The following is a 27,179-nucleotide window of genomic DNA, read 5'->3' as shown; positions in this document are numbered from 1 at the left end:
GGTGTCTAAATAAAGACATCTGAGCTGCTTTTGTAGCTCTCAGGCAGACACCTTGCATGACGCCAGTGAGCTCTGGACGTTTAATTGCGGAGTCATAGACACCTCCTGGAATAACTCATGACATCATTGGCGGGTGGAGTATGGGAGGGACATGCGTACGGGTGGCATACCGGAAAGCTCAGAGCGGTGGGTGTAGTTTTTTGGCTTTTAGATTAGAAAAACAGTGGAACAAATGGTTGCAAATCATTCACCTCATCTGAAAGAATATCCACGTCATGGGCATCCAGCTCAACTGCCACTCGCAACGCCAAGGTCATGGGTTTGATTCCCTGGGAACACACATACTGAACTGTCAGTATAAACAGATTATATCTGCTTTTGCACTGCAAAACAAACACGCCAACAAAGAGACTGAAAGCAGAGATGATGAATAATACAGCACATTTGTCCTACCGCTCAGCTCTTGCTTTCAACATTAATCTTTTACGGTTGTGGCGAGGATTTCAAACAATAAACCAGCAGGTGTCTGAAGATGTCATGCTGATGGAAAAAAGTCATATAAATCTTATGAAATGCTAACAGATATAGTATACAATAAACATGAGGTCTTCGGTAATTGCATTGTTAGACTTGATTTATTTTCCCTGTTCTTACATGAAAATGGTATTAAATAAAAAGGGCCAGGTACAAAAGAACACAACAAACCCAACATGAAAACATTTGGCACATTTGTTAGATGTTAACAAGCACTAGAATTGATGTATAAATGTACTGTATATATTACCCAAGTGCTAAAGTATTTCTATACATGAAACACAGGTTTAAATAGACATGATATGATTAATCAGTTGAATAAGAGTAGTAATTTCAGATAAAAAAAATCATTCAAAACAAAGGAATGTTTCATAAAGTGGCAAAAATCACAAGTGCATTATGTCTATAGTGTTCATACAGAAAAATCACTATTATGCAATGTTATTAACCAAACCATTTAGATCCGAGCGCATGAAATACTCATCATTAAGCCAAGACATTTGTTCAAGCAGGACCACAGTGGTCCTTTTCATGTACGGATCCATTAAACTGCTGGCTAGACCTAAAGGGTTCACATCTTTCAAGTGTCCTCAATACGCATCCTTTTGACGGCTTTCATTAAAAAGAAAAAGAAAGGGACGAAAAGAGCCCTACTATACTCATTAGTGTCCATTACCAAGATCCCTCCAGCACCCGAGTGCAATATCAGACTCATAACCTCAACCCGAGACCTAAAAATAATTAATAACTTTTAAATGTTGCCATTCGCAAAAGAACCTCACCAAATTGGAGCTCTCTTCTCTTCTCTTTTATAACCTGCTATACTTAAAGTCTCAAAGCAGGATACATGGAACGGGATACAAATCATAAAATAAATAACAATCCTATTATTTCAGTAGATTTGAACAAGTACATTGTTTCTGTACCACAAGCGCCATCAAATATTCTGCGCCTATCTGCCATTAGCCACACTAAAATATAGTCCCACCCCAAAATCATGCCATTGGTTGATGCAAGTTAGCTATGTAGGGCTGGTCGGGATGCTCAAACAAACAGAGCAATGTTTTTATATTATTATGTGCTCTAAGAGCAATTTAGTGCAGAAAGGTCTGGAGGGCCACTAACACCAGTACGTTTTTATTAGTCACCACATGAACAGGGATGGTGGAGATAGTTTCTACGACTACGGAGTCATGAAAATGACCCCTGCAACCTGAGTATAAGTGCCTTACACAAAGTTCATGACTCATAACTCGCTCCTTACAAAGACAACCCTCTGAATATCAACCTTGAGCTTGAAATAAAACTAAATAAAAGTGATAGTTCGTTTAATTTTTTTTTTAAAGTCTATCATCATTTACTATCCTGTTGTTTGATTTTTTTCTGCAAAACTTTTTTCTATACAATGAAAGTGGATAGTGACCAGAAAAATATGAGAAGAATAATTTCATTCCAATGCATTGCGTTTGCTCACAAAAGTTTGCGTTTCCGCTAGAAACTTCGAGTTAACTTGAAAAACTGTTTGCGCTTCCCTGAAAAAAGTAAGCGAACACAAAGTGTCTCAGGGGGAACACAAAAGTTTCATGAGTGAACACAAAAGCATAAAAATATAATTATTTTTACCATATCATATTTTTTTCCATCACCAGGAAAATCACCACGCTCCTACTTGTGTCCCACAAGAAAAAAAGTCAAACAGATCTGGAAAGACATAAGGGTAAATAAATTATGTCAGAATCATTTCTGGGTGAACCATATCTTCAAATAAATTCAAAGCTTAATATGCCAATAAAGTGACAAAACCAATGGTAAATCTGTCTGGAGTAATAAACTCTTTTTCAAAATCTCGTTTACACACCAAAGATTTTTCTAGACTCTTCTACACTTGAGGTCTAAAAATAAAATCATACAATACATATTTAAACAAAAAAGACTAATAATCTTGATTTCACACTAGAACAAAGAAAAGAAAAGAAAAACTGCCATCATCTCCTATTTATTCTCTAGATGACAGGAACCATTTTGTTCAATTGAATCAGACAAGATCACGGCTTTAGAACTGTCACTGGAAACCAACTGCAGTGTCTCTCAGACTTTCCAATGAAGAGTTTCATTTCCTAATAGAGAGAGCCCTGGCCTTAGCTTGAAGACATTTCAAAAGCCTGCCAGGTGTAATATGATAGAAAGCACTCAGACTGACAGTGGTCCACCTGCTGATGCACACAAATGAGAATTCCTGCGTGCTGCTAAAACGAAAGGGTCACAAAAGCACGTCTCTAAGAGCAACTTCCATTTAATGTCACAGAATAATTTAAGGCGTTATAGCAGAGTAGGTCGAGACAATGAGGAATCTGTAATTAATCCAAAATTGATTCATAATGCTATAATTCAATTTGGAATGAATCTAATCTAGTGTTTGAGAGAGCTGCCACAAATCGCTCAGTAAAATCATACGGTAAATGTTTCTTGTGTATCTCAAACTGGGGATTTCTAGAGGAACGTATGAATGTACAATATCCCTTAGATAGTTTTTATTTTATTTTTTTGAATCTGATAAGCAATCAATTCCCTTCCAATCTGTGGGCATTAAAAAGATTTAAAGGAATAGTTCACCCAACAATGAAAACCCTGTCATTCCAAACTTTCTTTCTTCAGTGAAACACAAAATGAGAAACGTGCATTTCCGTATTATGAAATTGAGTGGATTTGTAATGAGGGCGAGCAAATGATGACAGAATTCTTTAAGTAAACTATTCCTCTAAGAATTTAATGTGCAAACAAGCATTGCATAAAACACCCTCAGAAATACCGGGAAAATGGAAAACATTTCAAATTTCATTATAAACTATCACAAAAAAACAACTACATATGAGTTAAATAGTTCAAAACGTTGAACTACGAAAACTATCCTGAGTCAATCTCGGTTCAAACCACCAAACCACCCCTGTCCAGAATATTATATATTAGTTCAGAATTTTTGCATTAGGTAAATTAACAGTGTGTTTGACACACTTGACAACGTCCAAGATCAGGAGAGCTTAAATGGCAGCCAACGCGGATTTGGTCATCATTAACGGCACATGTGAGGGTCCCGCACCCTCAACAGCCTCTTCACCAATCAAACCCTGTCTGTGCAGATTCAGAATGGAGTCCGCGATGATGCGGGCGGTCTTCTTCTGGTAGCCTCCTGATGTCACCATAAGGATGGGTATTCCTCGTCGCCGGGCTGCCCTGAAGATGATCTCATCTCTCTTTACGATACCCTGAAAGAGGGGGAAAATATTTTGCCAAAGTGTTTAATATGTTTTCATGTGTAATCAGTCATTTTAGCAAATTATCAATTTGAAATGAATTAAAAATTAAAAGAACATTTATTATGTGAGGAGAATTTTAATTGGTCCAATCAGCTAAGCTAATATTTTATCTCTCTCTTCAGAGTTAGGTATAATAAGGTTGACTGGCCTATTTTCTACTTGTAAATTAGTTTGAAGAAGTTCAGAGTGGCAACAAAGCCTGCCCAGACAGATGGATTTTTATACTGTTGACAAGTTTTTTTTTAAGCAAAAGTAAAATAAAATAAAAACAATGACGACGTTTTAGTTTACAACAAGAAAGAAATATACAAAAAATAATATGCCAATAGTGTAAGAAATTTTTTTGTGTATTAATATAAATTCCTTGAAAACAAGTATTCGTAACACTACAATAAGGTTCCATTCGTTAACATTACATTATTTAACATGACCTAACAGTGAAAAATATCTATTATTTCAACATTTACTAATACATTATTCAAATCAAAAGTTGTATCTGTTAATATTATTTAATGGGCTTGAACTCACAATGAACAGTCGTATTTTTATTAGTAGTTTTATAAATTAATGTTAAAAAAGATGACAATATTGTTTTGCTCGTTGTTAGTAAATGTTAGTAAATGCATTATAATGCACTAATGGGACCGGGTCATATTGTAAAGTGTTACCCAAGTCTTAATATCTTATACAATCTTTTGCTTTATATATATGATTGGATAATTTTACTGGAAAAAAATGGTAACAGCTTTGATAAAAAAAAGTTAAAAAAGTTAAATAAAAAAAAAAGTTAAAACATTTAATAATTGAATATTATTAAATGTATTATTATTTAATTATATAAAATTAAAATTTGTAGGGCTGGTACAGAAAAAAGTACAGAAATGACCTAATATCATCTGATTTATTAGATATAACATGTCACAATGGCACAGGGTCACGATATCAAACACTGTCACCATTAATGCACTATATGATATATTATTTTAATAAAAGTCTTTCCTCGAATCTTCTCAAAATGAAGACATCCTTCAGTGCTACGGCATGTTCATACTGTAAAGCAAGCCTGAATAATTGATACAGGAGTTTATTGACCAGGCTAGGAAACCCTGCCGAAGAAGTGAGTCTTTTAAAACAGTGCATCTAAGATCTGATATGGAGGACAGAAAGGGAGAATGAAGGACAGCTGTACCTGTGGGGATATAGCCAGACCTCCGAGAGCGTCTCCGTCAAGGATGTCCGTGCCTGCATTATATATGATAATGTCAGGCCTTACTTCATTCAGCGCTCCTTCTGAATGGAGCTCCACCTTCTGTAGATACTCCATGTCTTCTGTGCCCCAGTCGAGCTCCACTTTTCGTTTAATCGCCCCTGAAGTCAGAAAACGAAGACTAAATTAGGTTTTCATCACCTTAACAGCAGATAAAGACAAAGGGAGGTAAAGTGTGAGCGAGTAGATAACGGCAATTCATTGAAGTTACATTCAAATGATGGACAAAGTAACTTATTAAAAGGGTTAGTTCACCTAAAAATGCAAATTCTGTAATGTGTGGTTCCAAAACATTCTTCAAAAAATGTCTAAGTTGCTCTTTTTGATACAATGAAAGTGAATAGGGACCAAGAGCTCCCTTACGGAACGAAAATATATTTCCCACAAATGAATGATCAATAATGGTTTAACTGTACATTTGAAAATATACTAGGGCTGTCAAAAGATTAATCGCGATTAATCGCATCCAAAATAAAAGTTTGTGTTTACATAATATATGTGTGTGTACTGTGTATAATTATTTTGTATATATCAATACACACACATGCTTGCATATATTTAAGAAAAATGTGTAATTTATATATATAAAAAAATATTTATATATAATATAAATTATATATAAATATAGTATATGTATGCAAATATTTCTTAAATATATACATGCATGTGTGTGTATTGATATATACAAAATAATTATACACAGTACACACACATATATTATGTAAACACAAACTTTTATTTTGGATGCGATTAATCGCGATTAATCTTTTGACAGCCCTAAAATATACAGAATAATATATTGTGTTAATATATTACAATATATTGAATAATACATAAGGAATTGCCGCTTTTCATATATTGAAAAATATGTGACAATATATTTACTAATATATCATAATGTATGTATTTTTATATTCAGTAATACACTTCATAATATATAGATGTATATGTGATCAGATATGGTACTGCATTTGTAATATATTGCAGATATATTTACTCATACAAAATAAACACTCATATATAGAGAAGTATATACTTTGTAATATATTACTTATATTTATTAATTATTTACATTATAAATGTTTCATATTTTCAAGCTAGTTATCATAAGCACCTGCATGCACTAAAGTACTTAACCAAGAGACTATCACTGTGCTGAGGAGTGCACAGCCATTACTTTTAATTATAGCAATTATAGTCTTATTGTTCTCCGGCCAATCGTCAACCTAACCACAGGCTCTACTTCAGCACAACGGTGACCCCAAAAACTCAGACATACCAGAAAAACTTTTAAATTCCAAAATAATAGAACATTAAACACTAACAGATCTCCCCCTACATTAATATTGAGCAAAACACATTAAATAACACTTAATTTTAACATCTGCTCTCCTTTCAGAAGTCAGTCAGAAGCAAAGCATGCTGGGAACTAGAAATCTGTCGTAACTCATTCCGTAAATGTGCGTGTGTATATATATGTATGAACATACATTCACATTTATATGGGAACATGTATTTGAAATATATGTGCACAATAAAGGATAAAACTTTGGGAATATTACATGTAATGCTATTTTTGTCTTCATTTATAAATACTTTATATTCATTAATATATAGCCATACATGGTCAATGCATATACTGCAGTATATTGAAAACTGTAAGCACTAGTTTCCCATATCTGGAAATGTATTATGTAATACACTGCATTATATTTTGCAGTACAGTCCCATATATTTTTGTTCCGTAAGGGCTGTCAAGGTCCAAAAAAAAAAAAAACACACCATTAAAACATCATAAAAGTAGGCAAAATGAGCTATATTCCAAGCCTTTTGAAGTCATATAATAGCTTTAGCTAATTGCTTGATATTCATGGTCACCATTTACTTTACCTGTATGCAAAAACTAATACATAATACCGCTCCGCCTCCTTTCAATTCATTCATAATCCAATGTAATAACAGCAGTCATAATACCAGAAGCACCACACGTGGCGACCTAGTAATCCCACTTAGAAAAAGTACATTTGGTCAATTATCATTTTCATTTACTGCAATACATAACTGGAACTCATTGCCCATTACAATTAAAAACATACATATGTATTCGACTTTTATTGCACACCTTAAAAATTGGCTAATCGACAATTACACCTGCACACATTAATATGCTAGATGTGATGTGCGCACTAGATGTGACATGATCATGCTTCTGCCACTTGATCTCTGCAGGCTGCTTCAATGCTATGTCCTGTATGTGCTTCAATGTGGCCTCTGCATGATTATTTTTTGTGTCAATTTTCTCTAGTTTATTGCTTGACCTGCTTTTATGTCTTTGCAATTTGTGCTTGCTTGTCTGTTTTAATTTTGTGCCACCTTGTCTGTTTGTCTAAGCTCTTGCTTAAGCCTTGTTTTAATTGTAATGTATTTATTGATGTATGCCAATTAACAACTGGCTGGGGACTACAGCTGGAAATTAGCCGTAGAGGCTAAAGCTGCTCTTTTCATTAAAAGAGGTTGTCCACATTATTATAAACCAATAAACTAAACTAAACTACACTAAAAGAACAGGCTTGACAGTATGCACTAAATATTTACTGTTTCACAGTAAACAAATTATTTGAAATATACAGGTATAAGGGTAAAGTAAATGATGACAGACTTTTCATTTTGGGGCAAACAAGTCCTTTAAGTTATGCCCATTTTCTGAAAAAATAAATAAATAAAAATTCCCTCTAAAAACCTGGGGGGGAAAGCCACTAAGCATTTTTCTTGCTTCATCACCAAAATGGTTATGTGTGTAACTGAAAAGTAATAACTATTTCCTTTAAAAAGGTAAAAACTAATGTAAGGTGTTCTTTCATTTATTTAAGCCTGGTTTAAAGGCAAATAGAGCACAATACTTTGCTTTCTCTGAGGCTTTTAAGACTAATTAGTCTCATGTGCCTTTACAGGCAGATGAGAGGACCACGGATACACAAAGTCAGAAAACGGAGGTACTTTCTCTTTTGAACATACTGAGAAATCACAGAGGGAAAATGGCTTAGAAAGAAACTAATGAAAATTTTAAGGAAAACGAGGCCAAGAGAAACTTATCATGGGAAGCCAGGACATGCCTTCAATAGAGCGAGGGGAAGTTTAAGTCAGAACATTATATGTTTATAAAACCTTATGTTTAGCTGGTTACGGTATGTAAATGCTTTAATGAAATCATCTCAGGTTTGACAAGTTGTCGCACAGTGTGCACTGGAGCTTAACAGAACAGCAATGTTTCTGTCACTCCTAGTCAAATGTTTGACAGAGCGAGTTAGAACAGCGCAAATACCGGATGCGTTAATTGACGAAGATTTTAATGTGACCATATCGGTGCCAGTTGAAGCGTGTTCCTTCAAACCACTGTGGGCTGTTTCTTTGATATCCAACATATCAATCAAAACATTTACTGAAGGAAATATCAGTGCAAGTGAGGCAGAAAAAGACGACGAATCACAATTCAGTATGCAAATATGACAATGAAATGATCAATTATCAGAATTTGAATGGTGAATACGGTCTCATTCAAAGACAAAAAGATGGATTTCAAATCTTAGGATACATTTTGTAAAATTAATAAAGTATATAGTAAACCAGGGATGCATCTGCATTTTATATTTTCCATTAAAATATTTTGTTTTACTGTAAGGTAAGAGAGTCAGTCCGTTTGGCATGTAGATGTGAGGAAACATTTTATTATGAACAAAAAAACCTAATATATATTGCAAACTGCACTGACATCCCTTTTAATTTGCCATGCCAGTATAAATAAGACGGTTAAAGTAACAAGAGAAATGTGGATGATGAAGAGAACATTCAACCATAAGGCAGTGAGTAAACAGCTCACAGTACCATGAGGGTTGCAGGACACTGCCCCCTGTAGGAGAGCAAAAGTACTTTACCTTCTTCCCAGATTTCCTTTCATTTGTCTCCATCTCAGTATCCCATTATTGTTGAGTGTGTGAGAATATCTATAGATATGCAAATAAAGAGCATGTCCAGGCTAAATCAGACAGAAAACCATGATCTAAAGCTCTTCATCTTCTCGTATCACTGTGGGACAGGATATCTTTACATAATCAGGATCACTTCAAATGCCCATTTACACACTCAAATGCACTTTAACTCACTCTTTGCATATCCATCTCCTGGATAGATGTGACGATTATAGACATCCATTATGTAAACGCGTCTGTCATCCAGGAAATCCCGCTCGTGGCCATTTCCCTGCAATATGCATCAAAGAGCAGATATAAGTTTGGATTACATTGATTCCTGCTGTTTGTACTAACAACTACAACTAAGACTATTAATGATCAAAGACTAACGCCACTGCTGGTTTCTAACTACAGTGTATTAAAATAAAGATTTGGTCTAGTGGTTTTTAAATCATTCTCTGATCTAGGAAATAATCCGTGCTGTATGCATTTTCTGCACTGATTTTGGTAGAAAATCAGAAGAATTATACATTCCAATATGACTAAAATAAATAAATAAATAAATAAAATTAAATAAAATTAAAATGAAAACTAATATATATAAAATAAAAGCTAATCCAATTTATTAAAAATAATAGCAACACATAAATAATAATAAAATAATAAAATAATATTAATCTTATATAATAATAATAAATAATAATAATAATAATAATAATATGTTAAAATAATAGTGTATCAATAACACTGAATGATGTCCTGTCACTTTGACTAATCAGTAAAAAATAAAAAAAGCAAAAAAAATATATAAAAAAATAAAAACACTAATCAAAAATGCACAATCCAATAGCACCAAAATTGTTTTACACAAAGGATATGAATAGTTCTTGAAAAATATACATCCATAGCCTAATAAAAAGGCAGTTTTATTGTACATGAAGCAGGTTGTCTCATGGGGCGGAATCAGAAGAATCTTCCATTCCAATATGGTCAAATGTGTTGATATGAGCTAAGCAGGACATAATAATAGCATAATAATAATAATAATAATAATAATAACAACAATAATAATAATAATAAGGCAGTAAAATGTATATTTTCACTACAAAGCTCTTCAGGTAAAATTAATTTACTTTTATTTACATATTTTTTACTGTATCTGATGAAAACAACACACACTTTATTTTACAGTGTCCTTGTTATATATGTTACATGTACTTACCATAGTAATAACAGTAAATTATGCATAATTACATGCAACTAACCCTCTAACAAATCATAATCCTACCCTAACCCTATAGTAATGTAGTTGCTTAATATTACTCAGTACTTAAATATATAATTACACTGTAACAATGACACCTTAAAATAAAGTGTAACCCAATACAATTATGTTTACAGTATATTCCAGTGTATTTTACTCTGCCCAAAAATTCCTGTCCTATCTATGTTCTCAATCAACAAAAATATCTATTGTACAATTATTATATTTTACAACACAATTCACCCATTTTATGTGAACTCTCAAAAAATCTCCAAACTGCTTGTCAAAAATACTATAATGCAGTCTATTACATGTGTCCAGTGTGAGCACAACTGCTTTTGTTTTTGACAGCGAGAGATGCGGAGATGAGCTTTTCCTCAGATGCTAAGTGTTGAGCTCTGTGTTCTGAAGTCAAAACATTTCCATCCCACTTCATTCCATCCTCCTCATCTGTCATGTACAGTGTCTGGCTATTGTCACTTTTAATTTAAACTGCTGCAAGGCCCGCAACTCATGTGTACGACTACAGCCTCTTACTCCAAAATATCCCTGTCTCTCTGCTCAGACCGTTAGCCAATTACAAGACTATGAACCAGGCGTTAGGGACACATTCACATTCTCCTGTCTGCACCATCTGCGCACTCAAGCAGCAAAACCTTGCTGCTGGCAAAAAGATATCCATGTAGCAATTTCGAGTTTGGTCCTCTGAAATCTAAGAGGCAGCTTACATTAATAATATATACAGGAGTGATTACTCAACATGCAGCAGTTCCACTGATAGTCATGAGTAGAGGTGAACCGTTATAGAATGGTAATATTATCTAATGCGTCAACACTATCATAAGAGCAGAGGATGGAAGATACAGTATTTCTGCATCAGAGACCAAGTCTGCAATCAACTCGGAACTGGAACGCCTAAAGGCTTGTTTGCTAATACAAGCACATGCTGGAACTGTCAGATGGACCATTTCATTGTTTTCATGTAGATTTTCCCTCTTTAGTTTGCTATAGGCGGTCAAAGAGGATGCTGTTTGAATATGTGATAACATTAAATGATCATAAACTCTAAAGTCAGAGAGATGCTAACAGATGCTGAGATTATTATCAAATAAATGATTAGGAATGTCATTTTGGCAACTAACTGATATAAAACAAGCTTAAGTTAAATAATTAAACTTACTCAAACTAAAACTGAAAAATAAATTAAAGCTAATGCCCACTAGCCACTGTGGCTAGTGGCTTTCCAAAGTTACTAGCCACTTAGCATTTTCACTGGCCACAATTTTGACATCAATACCATGGGGAAAAACTGCCATATAGATATTTTTAATATTATCTCATAATTTGGCAACAGGTACCAGTATATTAGGCTGCTGTCACTTAAAGACCTGATGCAATGACCCATTATACCGTTACACGTGCGTTTTCTTTCTCAACTGTTTATGTTCACTTAAACCATTAACTGACTGTGTTTACGTGAATACTCTCCAAGGCCGGCATTTTGACATTATTTTGTGTGTATTTGACTGTTTAAGCGCAATAAGCAACAAAACCTAACTCAATTAGTACTGAGAGGCGGCTTTATGTGTGCGCAAAATCTGCGGGAATGAGTAAAATTATGCCCAATACGCACAACCCCATGCCGAAATTTAAGCCCTGTAACACAAACAATATTCATTCGGAGCAAATGAAACAAGCGAGTGAGTGGAGGCGGGTTAGTGTGTCAACTCACTGTCGGAGAGATGAGAGAGCAAGAAAGTGCAGCTGGTATTGTGTATCTATTCTGCAGAAAATGAGTAATGGAAGCGTTTCAGATATTTCACTATTGATATGTATCGAAAAATCTATATTTTTGACAACACTACATTGCACTTAGTTTATAATTTCAGATGCCTTTTTAAAAGACTACAACTGAAAAATTTATATTATATAGAAATTTCAACCCACCAAAGTGGCTATTAGGAGTGACTGCGTTTCACGGCACTGCTGAAATCCACCAGCATTTGGCGGGTGTAAATACAAGCCAAGTTTAAATATATATAACTACAATTTTTATTAAAACTAACATAGACAAATAAAAGCTAATTCAATATATTACAAATAATAGTAATAAATAATATTCATATTAATAAAAATAATACAATAATATTAATCTTATAAAATAATAATAATAATATAGTGTATTAATACAAAGTGCACAAATAATATAATAATATAGTGCACAATCCAATAGCACCTTTGAAAAAGGTTTTTTCCTCATTAAAAAGTTTTACACAAAGAGTGTGTATAGTACTTGAAAAATATATATCAGTAGCCTATTAAACCGGTTGTCTCATGGCCAGTTTGAATCACGAGACCAGCTGAATACTCAATTGTATTACTCCCATAACTATGGCGGCAAATCAATGACAAAATTAACGGAGCGCACAACTGATGCTGGCGCACGCAGTAAATGACATTCGCTAGAGGATAACAGATCTACACGCGAGGAAACGGGAACTTGCGAACTCATTCAAACCCTGCGCGCACGCATGACATCTCCTCTGCACGCAATACAAGCCATCACGCGTGCGCGCATTATCATTCCCCGCTCTCGCGCTTGGTCTCCTCTCGCCTGCTGCTTTTGATTGCTCGAACACTTTTATTTTTGGCAGACGAGGGGCGAGACTTACTGCTTTAATAACCAAATGTCATTTCGAAACATAATTTTCCAGCCTATTGTGATAAGTGAAGCGGCTTGTCGAATCGGTAAAAATGTAGGGTGGGACTTGATTTTGTCCATCAATAATTCATTGGATGGTTGTGGTTTGTTATTGCTGTGATCTCATGTGAGTGTCTTGTCCCACCCTCACACCTGTAAACATCAGAGAAGAGAAGAGATATAACTGTTATCGCACAATAAATTACGTGCATGAATAAATCATTTCTAATACTGAAATATTTCATTAAACAATAATAATTGTTGCTTTAAGTCATTTTGGGGTATGTAACATTCCAGGGATGCTATAACAACTACTTTAAGTAGTTTGATTTTTTAATATTTCATCATACAGGGGACTAACAATTTGTCATCTCATTGTGCAGATAATCCTGGTTATTAGCACACACTTATGAATTCATATATGCAACTGATGTCGCCTTCAGAGACCAGCATCTGCCATTACATGTCATAATTTTAAGCCTTTAATTGGAGCTTCAACGCCCATTTCTCCCCTCTCGATATTTTCACAGCCTTTAAACCCAGCTGAGACAGCGCTTTCAGGCCCATTTATATGCCAACATGAAGATTCCCACCTTTGTTCTGCTTGTGGCCCTCCATGAATTATTCACCCAGCAATGGTATTGATCTGATCTTGTTGGCTTAGTCGATGAGCAAAAGACCATAATTACAATCAAGCCACACTTAAAAATGCTTATGGCAGTTTTATGTGCTACTGTAGCACCAGAATTATCAAGAACAACAGCTCCTGGGTCCATGAGAACTTAATTAATAGGCTGGGCTAATTAGCAGGGGAGGTGACTCATTAGGAAGGAGAGTGCAATAAACTGCAAATTAGAGGGAAACATGTTGATTTACACCAATTAAGGAAGGAAGGATATGACACGTTAAGCCTAGTGGTTGATTGATATGGGTGGCTGGAATAATAAATATGTACTCTAAAAGTTTAAGGTCAGTCTGATCGTTGTTGTTTTTCAAAGAAATGAATACTTTTATTCGTCAGGGTCACACTGAGTTTCATTGTGTTTACTTTTTTGTCATGTGCCTGTGTTTCCTCTCATATCAGTTTTCATCCCCTAAGGGGCCGTTTACATGGCACCGTTTTCAACTAAAAACGGAAAACTTTTTAATGAGTTTTGGCTGTTTATTTACATAACAGCTTTTGGGGGACCGCAAACTTTTTGAAAACAGGTTTCAAAGTGAAAATGATGTCGTATGTATGCGAAAACCGCAAAGGAAAAACATTTCCGTTTTTAGTACATCGCTGTCGTGTAAACGTACCCTTAGTTACTAATTGTTCCTGTTTGTTACCTTGGTTACTGTTTAATCCCACCTGTGTCTCGTTTAGTTCTGTGTATTTATACTCCCCATGTTCGCGGTCAATTGTTGTCTTTGGTTTACGTCTGTTATATTGATTCTCCTGACTATTCTCCTGGTTCATTAAAGACTGTTTGTATTTATTCTCTTCAACCATGTCTTGGATTTACAATGATTCATTAAACTGATCAAAAGTGCACTAAAGACATTCACAATGTTACAAAAGATGCCGACTTTAAAGGGATACTCCACTTTAAAATGAAAATTCTGTCATCATATACTCACCCTCATGTTGTATCAAACCTGTATGAATTTCTTTCTTCTGCTGAACAGAAAGGAAGATATTTAGAAGAATGTCAGTAACCAGACAGTTTCTGGTCTCATTGACTTCCATAGTAGGAAAAAAATATACTATGGAAGTCAATGAGACCAGAAACTGTCTGGTTACTGATATTCTTCTAAATATCTTCCTTTCTGTTCAGCAGAAGAAAGAAATTCATAAAGGATTGAAACAACATGAGGGTGAATATATGATGACAGAATTTTCATTTTAAAGTGGAGTATCCCTTTAATAGCATGGGAAAAATGGTCATGGTCTAAGGTGAACATACAATCTCACAAGTGCTTAATTGTTTTTGTGTTAATTCAGTTGTGTGTCACCCTATAAATACACTTGTGACCAAGTAAATATCATGATGTTAAGGATAAAACACAGACTGGCATATGGCCGATTTGCATTCTAGACTTCCAGTTAAGGATCATAAAACCTGTAATAGTGAAAATGATTAAAGAACAGTCATATTTTATTAATAAAACATGTACGGTGTGACTATTTAACGCTCTTATGAGATGGTAAAAGAATTACAGAAAAAGCTATCACCTCATTACACACTTTAAGAACATGTATGATATCATAACACACTTGACTCAAAAAACTACCATTATAGGGTAGTAATTGCCATGGCAATCATCATAATGACACACTCAACAGCCAACACTAACGGAGCCACGACAACAGAAGAAAGCAAATTTCAGCTGCAAATGAGTCAAAGCTGTTGCATACAAGTAATCGGAGCGCAGAACTATTGATTTCACCTCCAAAAGGGGGTATTATCTCGTCTACAGCGTCAATTCCATTGACTGACAGAGTGGAGTTGGAAAAGGACTGCTCACCTGATGGGCGTCTAGATCGATGATGGTGGCCCTGGCAACTCCCTCCACCCTCTCAAAGAGAAACTGCAGAGGGAAACACACAAGGGAGGAAGTTAGGTTGTGCCTGACAGAGGAACAAATTGCAAAGAGGTTTGTGGATCTCACGACATAGCAACAGTCTGAGAGTGGAATGAATGTGGGGGGGGGGAAAGAAATCAATATATGAGTTTCAGTAAATGCCCAGATTCCATAGATGATATTCCTGCACACAAGTCTATGCAGGAAAATGATACATGATTTTCAAAAGTAAAAAGATTTAATGACATGTTTATGCCTCTTATCTCTAGTCTGTTTATTTCTTAAATAGAGTAAAATTATTACTTTTTAAAATGACCAAACAGCAACTATACTGAACATGATAGCAAATCCACTACCGAAAGTGCTCAATTCCAACATAAAAAAAGTACTTTGGATATAATTGGCATCAGCTGATTTAGGTCGTTGTGTGATTTAAAAACAATCGGCCGACTATATGCATTTAAAAATATTGTTTAAATATTCACTTATTTTAAATATTTGATATCATTTTTAAAATTAAATAAAAAAGAATATATATTTTTAAGTTAACTCTGAAAATAACTATTCATTCAACTTCAAAATATTATTTATTGGCAATGCTCATTTGAAAAAACAATTTCAGCCAACAACTGGTCAAAGATTTAAACTGTTCAAGATAATGAGAAAGTTTCATATTATTCATAATTCATATGATTTACAACCGCTGTATATGACTAATAAATAGCTGATGATAGAGTGCCATTCTCTAGTGTTTTGGTGCAAACATTTCACCTTGATTGCTAGTGTGATGTCAGCATAGGCACAAAAACCTCCTCCTTTGTCACTAGAGCAGTGGTGGAAGCCTCCTCCTGCAAGAGACCAGAAAAAGGTCAGCTCAGTGAATGGTGTAGAAAAATGGCGCCTGTTTTCCAGTGCCACCAGAAGATTTCCCTTTGAATGTTCCCTCAAAACACAGGTGATTGAGAGACTAGCTTTTAATTAGGATCATATTTATACATTCAGGCAACAGATCTGATCTGTCCTTCCATGACCCGCCACATTTAGCCTCATTAAATGACTCTGCACTCCGGAAGCTCCTGTATGGGAACGGGCCGGTTGCTGATTAGCATTTATTGCTTATTCACACGACCCCGCTTACTGATTCACACCTTTCAATTACTGTGCAACACCCTTCGAGGAACAACGCGCGCATTTGAATGAACAGTCGCCCGTTGTATATTAATGTTTAGCAATGCAAAGGCAAAGAGCAGCTCTGTTTTAGAAGAACGGCCTGAGGGAAATGGCTGAGCTAGCAGGAGCCACGCTTTCCCCCCAACTTTCTTCAGAAACGAGGATGAGAATAGAATATTGAATGCATCGATACATAGCCATATTTGGGGAATTTTTGAATGAAGTTACCAATAGGACAACCCTGTTACATCTTAATATTAAAAAGAAATTCCTTTTTAACAAATTTCTTTAAAGCAGGGGTTCTCAAATTTGACCAGTACAGGACCACACAACGTGACAGTTAAAAAATAATATTATTTTATGTAATTATAAAATGTTACATTAAGGTTTTTGATTTTATTTTTGTCTTTTTTTCATGTTAAATTAAAAAATGTTATATGCAATTTTAATACATATAAAATATATGTAAAATAGGACATTGTCACTTAGACAGTCCTTAAGCTTGAACTCAAAGAGAGTTCAACTGAACGTCGACAAAATTAGAGGGAACTTCTTGTGACTAGGCACTATTAGGATGTTTGAGAATCACTACTTAAAAATGATCAATAGTATGCCTGAGCTGGAATCAAATATGCAGGGAGCACAGTAAGATGCACTTATTCTCACTGCAATTGTTTTCGAGTGATGATGGGGAGCATCAGAAAGAGAACTCACCCACATTTATTGCCCATCCTCGATCCATTGCCAGCTTTCCAGCCTAGGTATGAGAGAGAGAGAGAGAGAGAGAGAGAGAGAGAGAGAGAGAGAGAGAGAGAGAGAGAGAGAGAGAGAGAGACTCATGGTCGGTCTCATTTTTCCAGCTAGCATTTTTTTTTTCCTTTCCAGTCATCAATAAATTAACAGAAAAACAGATTGTTCATGTGCCAGATAAATCAAAAGCAGAGTAACTTGGCACTAAAGCTGAGGGAGGATTCAACATTATCTGAACTTCTTTCATCTCTGATTACAAATCTTTTCAACTTCACACAGAAGTTCTGTGCATATATAGTCTACTAATGGCTTAAGAGGGGTTTAGTGCAGCTTTTTACAGAGCCTGCACATTTCTAATATATAAAAAAAAACACTCATTTTAGACATTTATTTCAGTTGTTAATGGTTTCCTCGTATTCTTTCCCTTATTCACTTATCTTAGTTTTGCGCTATTTCTGTTATTACCTCACATTCACATAGGGAAAATCCAATCTATCGCACACATGTAATGGCAGTGGAATAACAGGAAATGGCTTTTCCATCACAGCAAGGGTTATCCATTTGCCTATCACTGATAAGACCATCATCCAAGAGTAGCACATTCCAATGAGGTTTGCAATAAAAAGAAAACTTGATGCTGCTTTGTTGAAATAATAATCAGCTTTTCGCTCATCTTCTAAAATGAGACCAAACCGCGTTTCCTTTTATCATTTCATCTTGTCACAAGTAATCTAATTGCCTCCGTGAGCCTTTGGAAGCTTTGAGTACTTGGTACAGGACTTCGTATCTGCAGTGACATCAAGAGTGGTACTGCCTTTATTGGTTTGTTTTTTTGGAGGGCATTTTCCATAAATAGTTTTTTTATTTTTATTCTCTATATATAGGCTACATATTCCCGTTCAAAAGTTTGGGGTCAGTAAGGTTTTTTTGATGTTCAGAAATAAGTCTCTTATGCTCACCAAGGCTGAATTGATTTGGATTAAAAATATATACTAAAAACAGTACTATGAAATATTATTGCTGCTTGCTATTTTTGTGGATATTTGATGAAATGATTATTCTTTAATGATTGTTTAAAGGAACAGTATTTATTTGAAATAGATTTTTTGTATCAATTTCTAAAAGTATTCATTTCTTTCAAAAACTAAATTAAATATTACTGACCAAAAATATTTTCATGGTAAGAACAGAACATTTAAAATGCAAAGACAATCAATACACAAACTTAAAGCACTGTAAGGAAAACTTTTTTAATTTGATATTTGACAGCAATTCTTAAAACTTTTCAAAAACATCCATAAAACACCTTTACAAAAACAAGCAATTCCATGAAAAATAGCAGTAACTATGCAGTATTATTTCTGATTGGTGTAGCTTGCTTATTACGAACACTGAGATTTTAGAATTTAAGACAAGTCTAACAGCATCTAGAATTGATACACAACCAATGCACTCATGACACCTCTGAGTGCATTTAAAGCTACTTTCAGTCACTCGTGAAGTAGAGAGCCAACTAAGAAGAGAGCTTCACACATGCACGCACACGCACACGCATGCACACGCATGCACACGCACACACACACGCTGCTCTTGAGCTCAATCCCCTGGCAGCAGCCAGTGCATGGCTTTGCATAAGGAGAAGGTTATCAGTGAGCCTGGAGCCCTTAGCTGTTCCTAGGAGGCACATCTAAGCTCAACTCAGCTCTATCTTTCCTTTTTAACTTTCTCCTGCTCTCCCTCTCTTTGGGGTTTCTACTGATAGGAGATCCATCAGTAAAACTGCATCAAAAGTTTGAGTCTGCAATCATTTCAATCAATTCAAGGACCAGAGTGCATATAAATTTACTCATGATTAATATTTTATTCAAATCAACCAGTGCTCTCAACAAAACAGAAAATGCAACATGGAAAAAGCTATACACGCCCTCAATAAAAGATGGATTTTTGGGCCAGTAGATCAGATTTAGTTCAGCTGCCTGGTATATACTGTATAAATATTCTGTATATACACACAAACACTACCGGACACTTTTTCCTATTTTAATATATTTTAAAATGTCATTTATTGCTGAATGTTGCTGTAATATGATGAAATATAGTGCAAAACATTATTGATTTATTTATTCTATCACATTCTGATGCAAAGTCTATCACACCGCTTGAATAATTTGACAAATCCACTTGTGTTTCATTTCACTCTCTAGATCCCTAAGCACTGTATCAGTATGTATAGTGAACACAAATTTGTGTACTAGCAATGCCTTTCATTCTTTCGTCTTGCCTTCTAATTTACATGTTTAGAAGTCGTTCATTCACACTGGCCCTGGGCCATCCTTATTTTTCAGCCCTGATATGTGGGCACCATATCCTATTCAGAATCAATGCTATTTTTAGTCGAACAACCTAAATGACATAACGACCACTCTGTGTGAAAAGCATCAATTTATATAAACATCCACTGCCACATTCTGCATCTCTAAAATCATTTTCTACAGCTCGACTACACTATTTGTAACTGAAGTAGTGCTATTAAAGCAAAACAAAGTGAGCACATCTGATCTCATTCATAATTGTCACATTAAGACTGATAATAAACAAATCCACAACAATAGAGCAGAGATTAATGACACGAGTCTGCCCATTATGATAATTCCTCCCAAACGCCCACGATTACACAGTGGACGCTGTCTAACCTTGAACTTCTTTGCGCACTACCTAAAACGGGGACGGCCCGCACACACTCCCATGTTTCCCGAACCAGAACTACAGCTCCATCTAGCCTGTCGACTGCTGACTGAAATGGCAGTCAATTAGCAGGCCGTGAGAAGGGCTCAATGGGAGGTATAATTATGTTCTCGGGCTGAGAGGGACGTGTGGAGCACACTCATCGCGAGTTCGTCTGCCGCGCAGTGCAGTCTGTCAGAGCGCAGATGCACTGTGGAGAACACCTGGCATACTGCAATGTAGTTTACTGCAGTCTTTTACATTGCTGGAATAACAGGGAGGATAGAAATTTGCACTAGGGAAGGACGTCCTCAAGATGGTACTGCTGGTAGAAGATTGACAACGGCGTGCCTTAAAGGAATATCCCTGGTTCAGCTCAATCAACAGCATTGTTCATTTCCACTTGACCATCCTTTTCCTCTATAAAAGCAAAAATCAGGGTTACAGTGAGGCACTTACGATAAAAGTGATCGGGACAATCTCTAAACAGTAAAATACTGTTTTAACAGTACAGCCACAAGACGTAACCAAAATGTGTTGAGATGATTTTAGCGTGAAAAAATTGCTTGCTAAGCTATATTACATTTTACAACTCTATTGCCATGTCAACACAACACCCTAAAACAACTGTTAAAAGTATGATTAAACAACTTTACAGCTCAAATAATACACAAGCTTAAACAGAACAATTAATGTAAGTGCTTATTTAAAATTATAAGCTTCACATTTCCTTTTAAATCCTCAAAAAATGGCCCTCATTTATATAACTGTCTCACTGTAACCTCTATTTTCACTTTTTTTGTGAAAAGAACTGATGAGTCAAAATAAATGTTGGGGTCTTTACTGCTTTATTGCTCAATTTTTTTATTCTGTTCTAATCAACAGTAAATCATTTTGTGAAGAAACTGTTTCAGTTGATTTGAAGATTCGAAAAGACTTGCCCTGCCATTATCCTAGCATTGTGGCACTTTTTACAGGCAAGCACTACTCACATTTTCCTGAGAAAAATCAAGCATTACTCTTATTATAGATTTTTTTATTCAGATTTGTGTCTTGGTAGAGATACCAAATGGTCTTGGAAGTGGTAGAAATTCTCAGTTGTGTTCTCATTGTGTACTTATTGCTTAAATTTGAGCAAATAAAATATTTAAATACAACTACTTAAACATCAAACAATCTTTCCTACAGAGAAAACTGTCATGGGCTCAAGTGCACAAACATCCAAGCTGGTTATTAAGATCCAAAAACAGAAACTTCCTCTGAGAAATAAAACACTGAAAACTCATTAGGAATTAAAGTAGCACTTTCAGCCTTTATTTTCTTCTGCTTAACTTGCAAGCAAAAAAGCAGCCAGTAATGTGTCTGTTTCTATGATAGCTTCAAAAGAGGCTGTTAATGCGGTTGTGTTACCTGTGAGAAACTCCTCCGAGCGTCTCTATCACAGATGTTCAGAGCCTTTCCTACCGGCTGTTCCTCCCCAGGTTTTTCAACTTATGCCAATGAGAGGCCCAAACTAGGCCCTCACAAACAACTTTCTGTCACCAAATGTTCCTATTTCCTAGTAAAACTTTGAACAATACTCCATGGAGCTGGAGCTTAAGCAAGATGATGACTCATTGTATTAAATTCTCCGAGCAGTAACACCTGCAGTTGTACAAACCCTACTGAAAAATCCTAAAGCAGCATTTCTTTTCTTTGTGCTTCTCAATTGCAACATAAACACAGCATTAGGAATAAGACCACGTTCGATCTTGTATAGAATCTTAAGACCTTCAGAATCTCATGAGATACCACTGGATAAACCGAAGGATTTTCTTTTGACCTCTTATTCTATTTGTAGCGATGTGTAATCTATCATATTACCCCTATTTGTATTGCGTTGTTAAAACGTCTTGCTGCTGGACAATAAAAGGAAATAACTTGGGCAGCTATAAAACTTTAAAACACTTAAAGATTTTTTTTTTATTATTCCGTTTGATGTCCTACAGGTGAATTTTATTATTTTTCTGATCATAATAGTCCCACAGATCTGTGTTGTATTGAACCAGAAAAAGTCTCACACATCGCTGTAACTTGAAAATCTTTATTTTATACCTTCAATAAAAAGGTATAGAAAAAAAACAACTAATTTTGATCAAAAAAATCTAATAAACATTTGCAAGCTACAACATTGTGCAGGACTTTTTACAAAAAGTAAGGGTGTACAAAAAGTTTCTGTTAAACTGTGTTCCAAATCATATATTTTTTTGTTTTATATTACTGTACGTTGGGACGCTAAAAGAATATTGCCATCAGAATATTTTTATGAGAGAATGGAACACTGTACACCTTCCTTTTTTTGACAAGAGGTAAAGAAAACTTATAACCAAAAAAAAAAAAAAAAAACAGTATTTGTCATGGATCTCACAGGAAAAGTGTGACTGTCTGAACAAATGAGGTGAACACCTAAATCTCCTGAGGCCAAGAGGGTTAGACAAGAGACATAACAGTGCAGAATTATGATATCAAACTGTTCAATAAGTCAGAATTCACTGTGCAAAGCTAAAAAGTTTAGCATGAACATAAATTCCCTATCTTGAGTATGTTTTAATCTCGACACTCACATTTCTAGGTGAAATGGAGATTTGAAACCTACCATGATGGTTCCTCCTGTTTGCGTTCGCAAAGGTTTCAGAACTTTACGCTGTACCAGGAAGTTGGGCAGGAACAGGAGAGGTGGGATCTCTGTGATGGTGGCAACTACCAGAGACCACTGAGGGTAGGAGAAATCACATGCTCATTAGGTAAGCAATCCTGGTACCTGAGTCTAAATTATAATTACAATGACTTCTAAATTATAATGAAAATAATGTCACAATTTCTTCTTGGATATTGTGAAAAAAAACAAAAAACAAAACAAACCGGAAAGCATTTTCAAATAAGGTTTCAAATCTAGCTTCAGGGAGTGGAATATATATGATACAGGTGATCATTTAGTGGAAATGCAAACTGGTGGCAAAATGTTAAAGCAGGATAAATAGACTGTACTAATGCATTTTAAAAAGTGAAAAAGTGTGAAGCAAGTACAAAATATTCGGTCAGAGTAGAACTCAGATACCTCTCTGGAGCCCTCCAAGATAGCGTTCTGCATGCATTAAGGGAAAGAGAGAATACATACACAAAGCCGATTTAAAGGGTGACCAAGTAGTTGGACGATAAGCCTTCATAAGTGAGCAGAGAGCAGCGGGATTCAGCTGCAGTAAGCGACCACTGAAGCAACACATGCAACAAATACAGTTTCAAATACGTCCATTCAGGGGCTGGAAGGCCTATTAACTAAAAAGGAAAGAAGGTTCCCCCACAAACGAAGAATTATTTACTCACGGTCGTGTGATTCTAAATCAAAATGCTGTTATTTTTCCATGAACACAAAATGAAAAATGTTGAAGACTCTTCACATTTCTCTTACATTCATATTGACAACGTCTTAAAATGCCACACAATATTACGCCATTGTTTCTTGCAAGGGATGGGTACAAATATTGATTTTCCAATTAATTGTGATCTTCATTTGAACAATCTCAATTCTATGCCAGTATCTTTTTCAGCGGCAAAACATCTGCACTGAATCCACAGCCCCAAGGCAAAAGTAAAATGTTATCCAAGTGAACAATCTCAGTTGAAATTGATATAATAAAAAAAGGTCACGCACCGCAAAATAACAGCAAGGAAGCTCTAGTTGTCCTAGTGTTTTGAGTTATATAATTGTATAATCATTTTACACATCATACTTAACAATTTTACACACAAAGCCTAAAGTTTACTTCAGTTGGTATTCACAGAGTAGTTTTTGGTTGAGTTGAATATTATACAGCTCACGGGTTTGGAACAACACCTGGATGAGTATATAATTATATAATTTGAATTTATGTGTGAACTGCTCCTTTAAATCATCCTCACTGCGCAGACTGCATGTTGGAGCAGCTGACTCATGGGAGCGTTTGAGATTCTTGGCAGACTGCAATCTTTGCAGAAGACTGCGAACTGATTGATTTGGACCGAAATAAAGGCCTGCACTGAGTAATCCAGCGCAATTTACTATTGTACACTTCCTCTGTGCATCACTGGCTCATTTCTGGTGAGATGAAATAGGAAGTCTAGGTGTCTTTTTGATAAAGTAAGGCATGTCCACACAGTCACAATGGGACTATAATAGATTAAAATGGATTCTTCTTTTGGCACTGATCTCATAGAAGGTCTACAATAAGTACATTTGCAATTATTGCCAGCAAATTTGAGGTAAAGGATAAACCAATTAGAAAATCAGAATGCTGCTTTTATAATTGACTTTTTGTATTGCTTATAGTAACCTTTTGCCATCAGTATATGGAATTATGGGTGCCAGGAAAAGGTGAAAACAAAGGTCAGGGCACGGACACAGCACTGCATCTCTACCTTGAGTCTGTTCAGGTAACGCGCAGTGTGAACCACAAGAAGATCCGCCTCGCTGGCCTCCCGGGCTGGAACGATGATCTCATCGGTGATGAACTGCTCTTCTGGAAACAAATCAATGTATCATACGAAAGCGAAATGAATGTGAACATGAATATCTGACACTTAAATAAAAATACACGCTGAGCCATGGAAGCTCAGCAAATCTCCTAGTAAGGGTAGACATTCTGCGTTGTTAAGTGAACTAATGAGGAAAAAGAGCTTGCGCTGCGGACTAGTTTATCTGAAGAGCTGCCAGAGTTACACTTTGCCCCTGACCTTGCAGCAGCAGCAGAGAATCCAACATCCTCTTGCTCCTGTTCCCGAGGGGAGTTCAGCTTCCCTCATTATCTCTGCCTCACTGATTGCTCCTCTCTCCATCCTTCTCTACATCCCTCCACCTACAGTATACCCACCCCCTTCACCCTCCACCCTCCATTCCTGCACTGACTTGCAGCTCTCTTTGATTCTCCAATTAATTTGTCTCGTATTTCATAGATCATCTTACGCACTGGTCAGAGTGCCTCTCTGGCAAACTGCACCTGCAGTGGTGCTGCACACCTTTCAAGAAGCGAATGACCTTGCCCCATTTGCCAGCGTCAAAGGGATGCAGCTTTTCCAGTCCCATGAAGGTGATGTTGTACTCAGGGGAATAGACAATAGGCAGGCATGTCGCAGGGACCTCTGTGTAAAGTTCAGTTTGGTGGGAACTGTGGAAAGACGAATATGTAATCTAAATAATCATGCTCATGTGAGCGTCAGGGTTAATTTTGCAATAATGACCATCTGAATATAAATTATCCTTTATATTGCATTACAAATGTGTAGTAAAAAATTACAGCACATTGTCAGATGTGTACTTTTTTTTTTTTTTTAAACAATACCTACCCTTTCTTTCCTCCTGAATCTTCTTTTTTTGACAGCATGTCAAATTTCAGCTTGAAACATAAAAAACAACATTAGTGCAAATCACTTTATGTGTGGGATTCTCTTTCTGTAAGGATTCTTTATGCATGTTGATTTTTATTTCATAGTTGTCATTCATCTAAAAATGTATGACTATGGCAAGAACAATATTGTAGGAACTAATATGCATACCTCGTATTTGATTTACTCTTTGTAGTATCAAGCCTCACCAAAGCTTCAATAGCAAAAACTACACATCCCAGGAAGCTTTGCATGTCTAGCGCATGCGCCCTAGGAATTTGGAAGACGCAACTGTTCAGGAAATATTTTCGCTTTAGAATATCCTTCCCAAAGTCTCCAGATAAACCAAATGGACCTAACGCGACGTGTAAAATACTCGTTGCAAGCCGGACCCAACTTTACATAGGCATTTTCTTTTTGTCCTGCTTGAAAAAAATCGCTGTAAATGTGAAATCGGCACGACTCACCTGCTAGCCATTTTATATTTCTCTTATGTTTACGGTGAAATTATTCGTCGTCTATGCGTCTATTATGGACAGAACACATGATGCAACCATCCACTTAATAGATATTAATGTTGTTTCTCTCAAACATTTGCAGTCAAGAGGATTGTGCGCACGTTTAATATTGTTCCTCCCCTCCTGAAGTGCAGCTGCGTTTCTTACGCTCGCGTCCCTCACTACGTCATTATGACAACTACGTAGTTGAACTCTAAACTTTCTAAAATTAGATTTATACTAGTTAAAATGAGATGTACACCGACAAAAATCAATTCATAATTCAACATTACTCTATAAATAATAATAATTATTATTCAAATGTATTTGGCATAATATGAAACAATCATATAAGACAGTGTTTTTGCTTCTTTTTTTTTCAGAACCCAGATTTCACTTTACAAAGTCTGATAAATAAATGTATCTTGTATCAAATATCAATTATATTGCTATTATTTTAAATATAAAAACACTAATTTTAATATATTATACATAATAAAACATAACTAAATAGTTCCATGACACTCTTTTCTACTAATTACAAGTCTAATTAGCCCGATGCATGCATGGTTACATGCTTAGTTGCGCTTTATTATTAGATTTTTTGTCTTTTCAGAAAAGACCCTACCGTTGAGAATTTCTGATGTGAGCCAATTCACCTGAGGACACCAAAACATGATGTTATTTATACAATTTTTTTTTATTTTTGCTGCTTAAAATGACTTCATTCCATGATGTTGAAGTTACATGAACAAATTATGTTTGTTTAACGTAACCCAGTTATGTGGAACCTGTTGAAATCAAAAAGTCAATTAAAGCCAATAATTTTTTTGAGTGTAGAAATGACCTGCCAGAAAATCTAATTTTTAATCAATGCATTTGTATTGAGGCATGTAAGCATAATTCCAATAATGTATGGGAGATAAAACTTGTACTTCACCTCATTTATTTAGGGTAAACATGTCCCCATGTCCCGCTGTCCCAAGAGTTAGTTACTATAAATATCTGGTAAACATGTCCCCCAGCCG

General features: G+C 35.6%; 1 protein-coding gene across 4 annotated transcripts; it reads right to left on the bottom strand.

Moving 5' to 3' along the window:
* Positions 1-616: 616 nt before the first annotated feature.
* hdac11 (histone deacetylase 11) lies at positions 617-27,179 on the bottom strand. Of its 4 annotated transcripts, XM_084395320.1 has the most exons (12): positions 26,122-26,304; positions 25,826-25,924; positions 25,616-25,665; positions 25,289-25,437; positions 24,692-24,792; positions 22,893-23,009; positions 17,498-17,540; positions 16,385-16,461; positions 15,557-15,619; positions 9,276-9,372; positions 5,038-5,216; positions 617-3,797 (listed from the first exon to the last, which is right to left on the bottom strand). In XM_084395320.1, exons 3-12 carry the CDS (start codon positions 25,651-25,653, stop codon positions 3,573-3,575), a joined length of 1,089 nt encoding a protein of 362 aa, XP_084251446.1. In that variant the 5' UTR covers positions 25,654-25,665; positions 25,826-25,924; positions 26,122-26,304; the 3' UTR covers positions 617-3,572. The 4 variants fall into 4 exon arrangements, with proteins under 4 accessions (XP_084251446.1, XP_084251448.1, XP_084251447.1 ...); XM_084395322.1 differs by lacking the exons at positions 25,826-25,924; positions 26,122-26,304 and adding an exon at positions 27,092-27,179; XM_084395321.1 differs by lacking the exon at positions 25,826-25,924 and having other exon boundaries at positions 26,122-26,351.

The sequence above is a fragment of the Rutilus rutilus genome (assembly GCF_951802725.1).
Source record: "Rutilus rutilus genome assembly, chromosome: 22".
Classification (NCBI taxonomy): Eukaryota; Metazoa; Chordata; class Actinopteri; order Cypriniformes; family Leuciscidae; genus Rutilus; species Rutilus rutilus.
The sequence above is the reverse complement of the archived record's forward strand: the minus strand, read 5'-3'. Positions and strand labels throughout refer to the sequence as shown.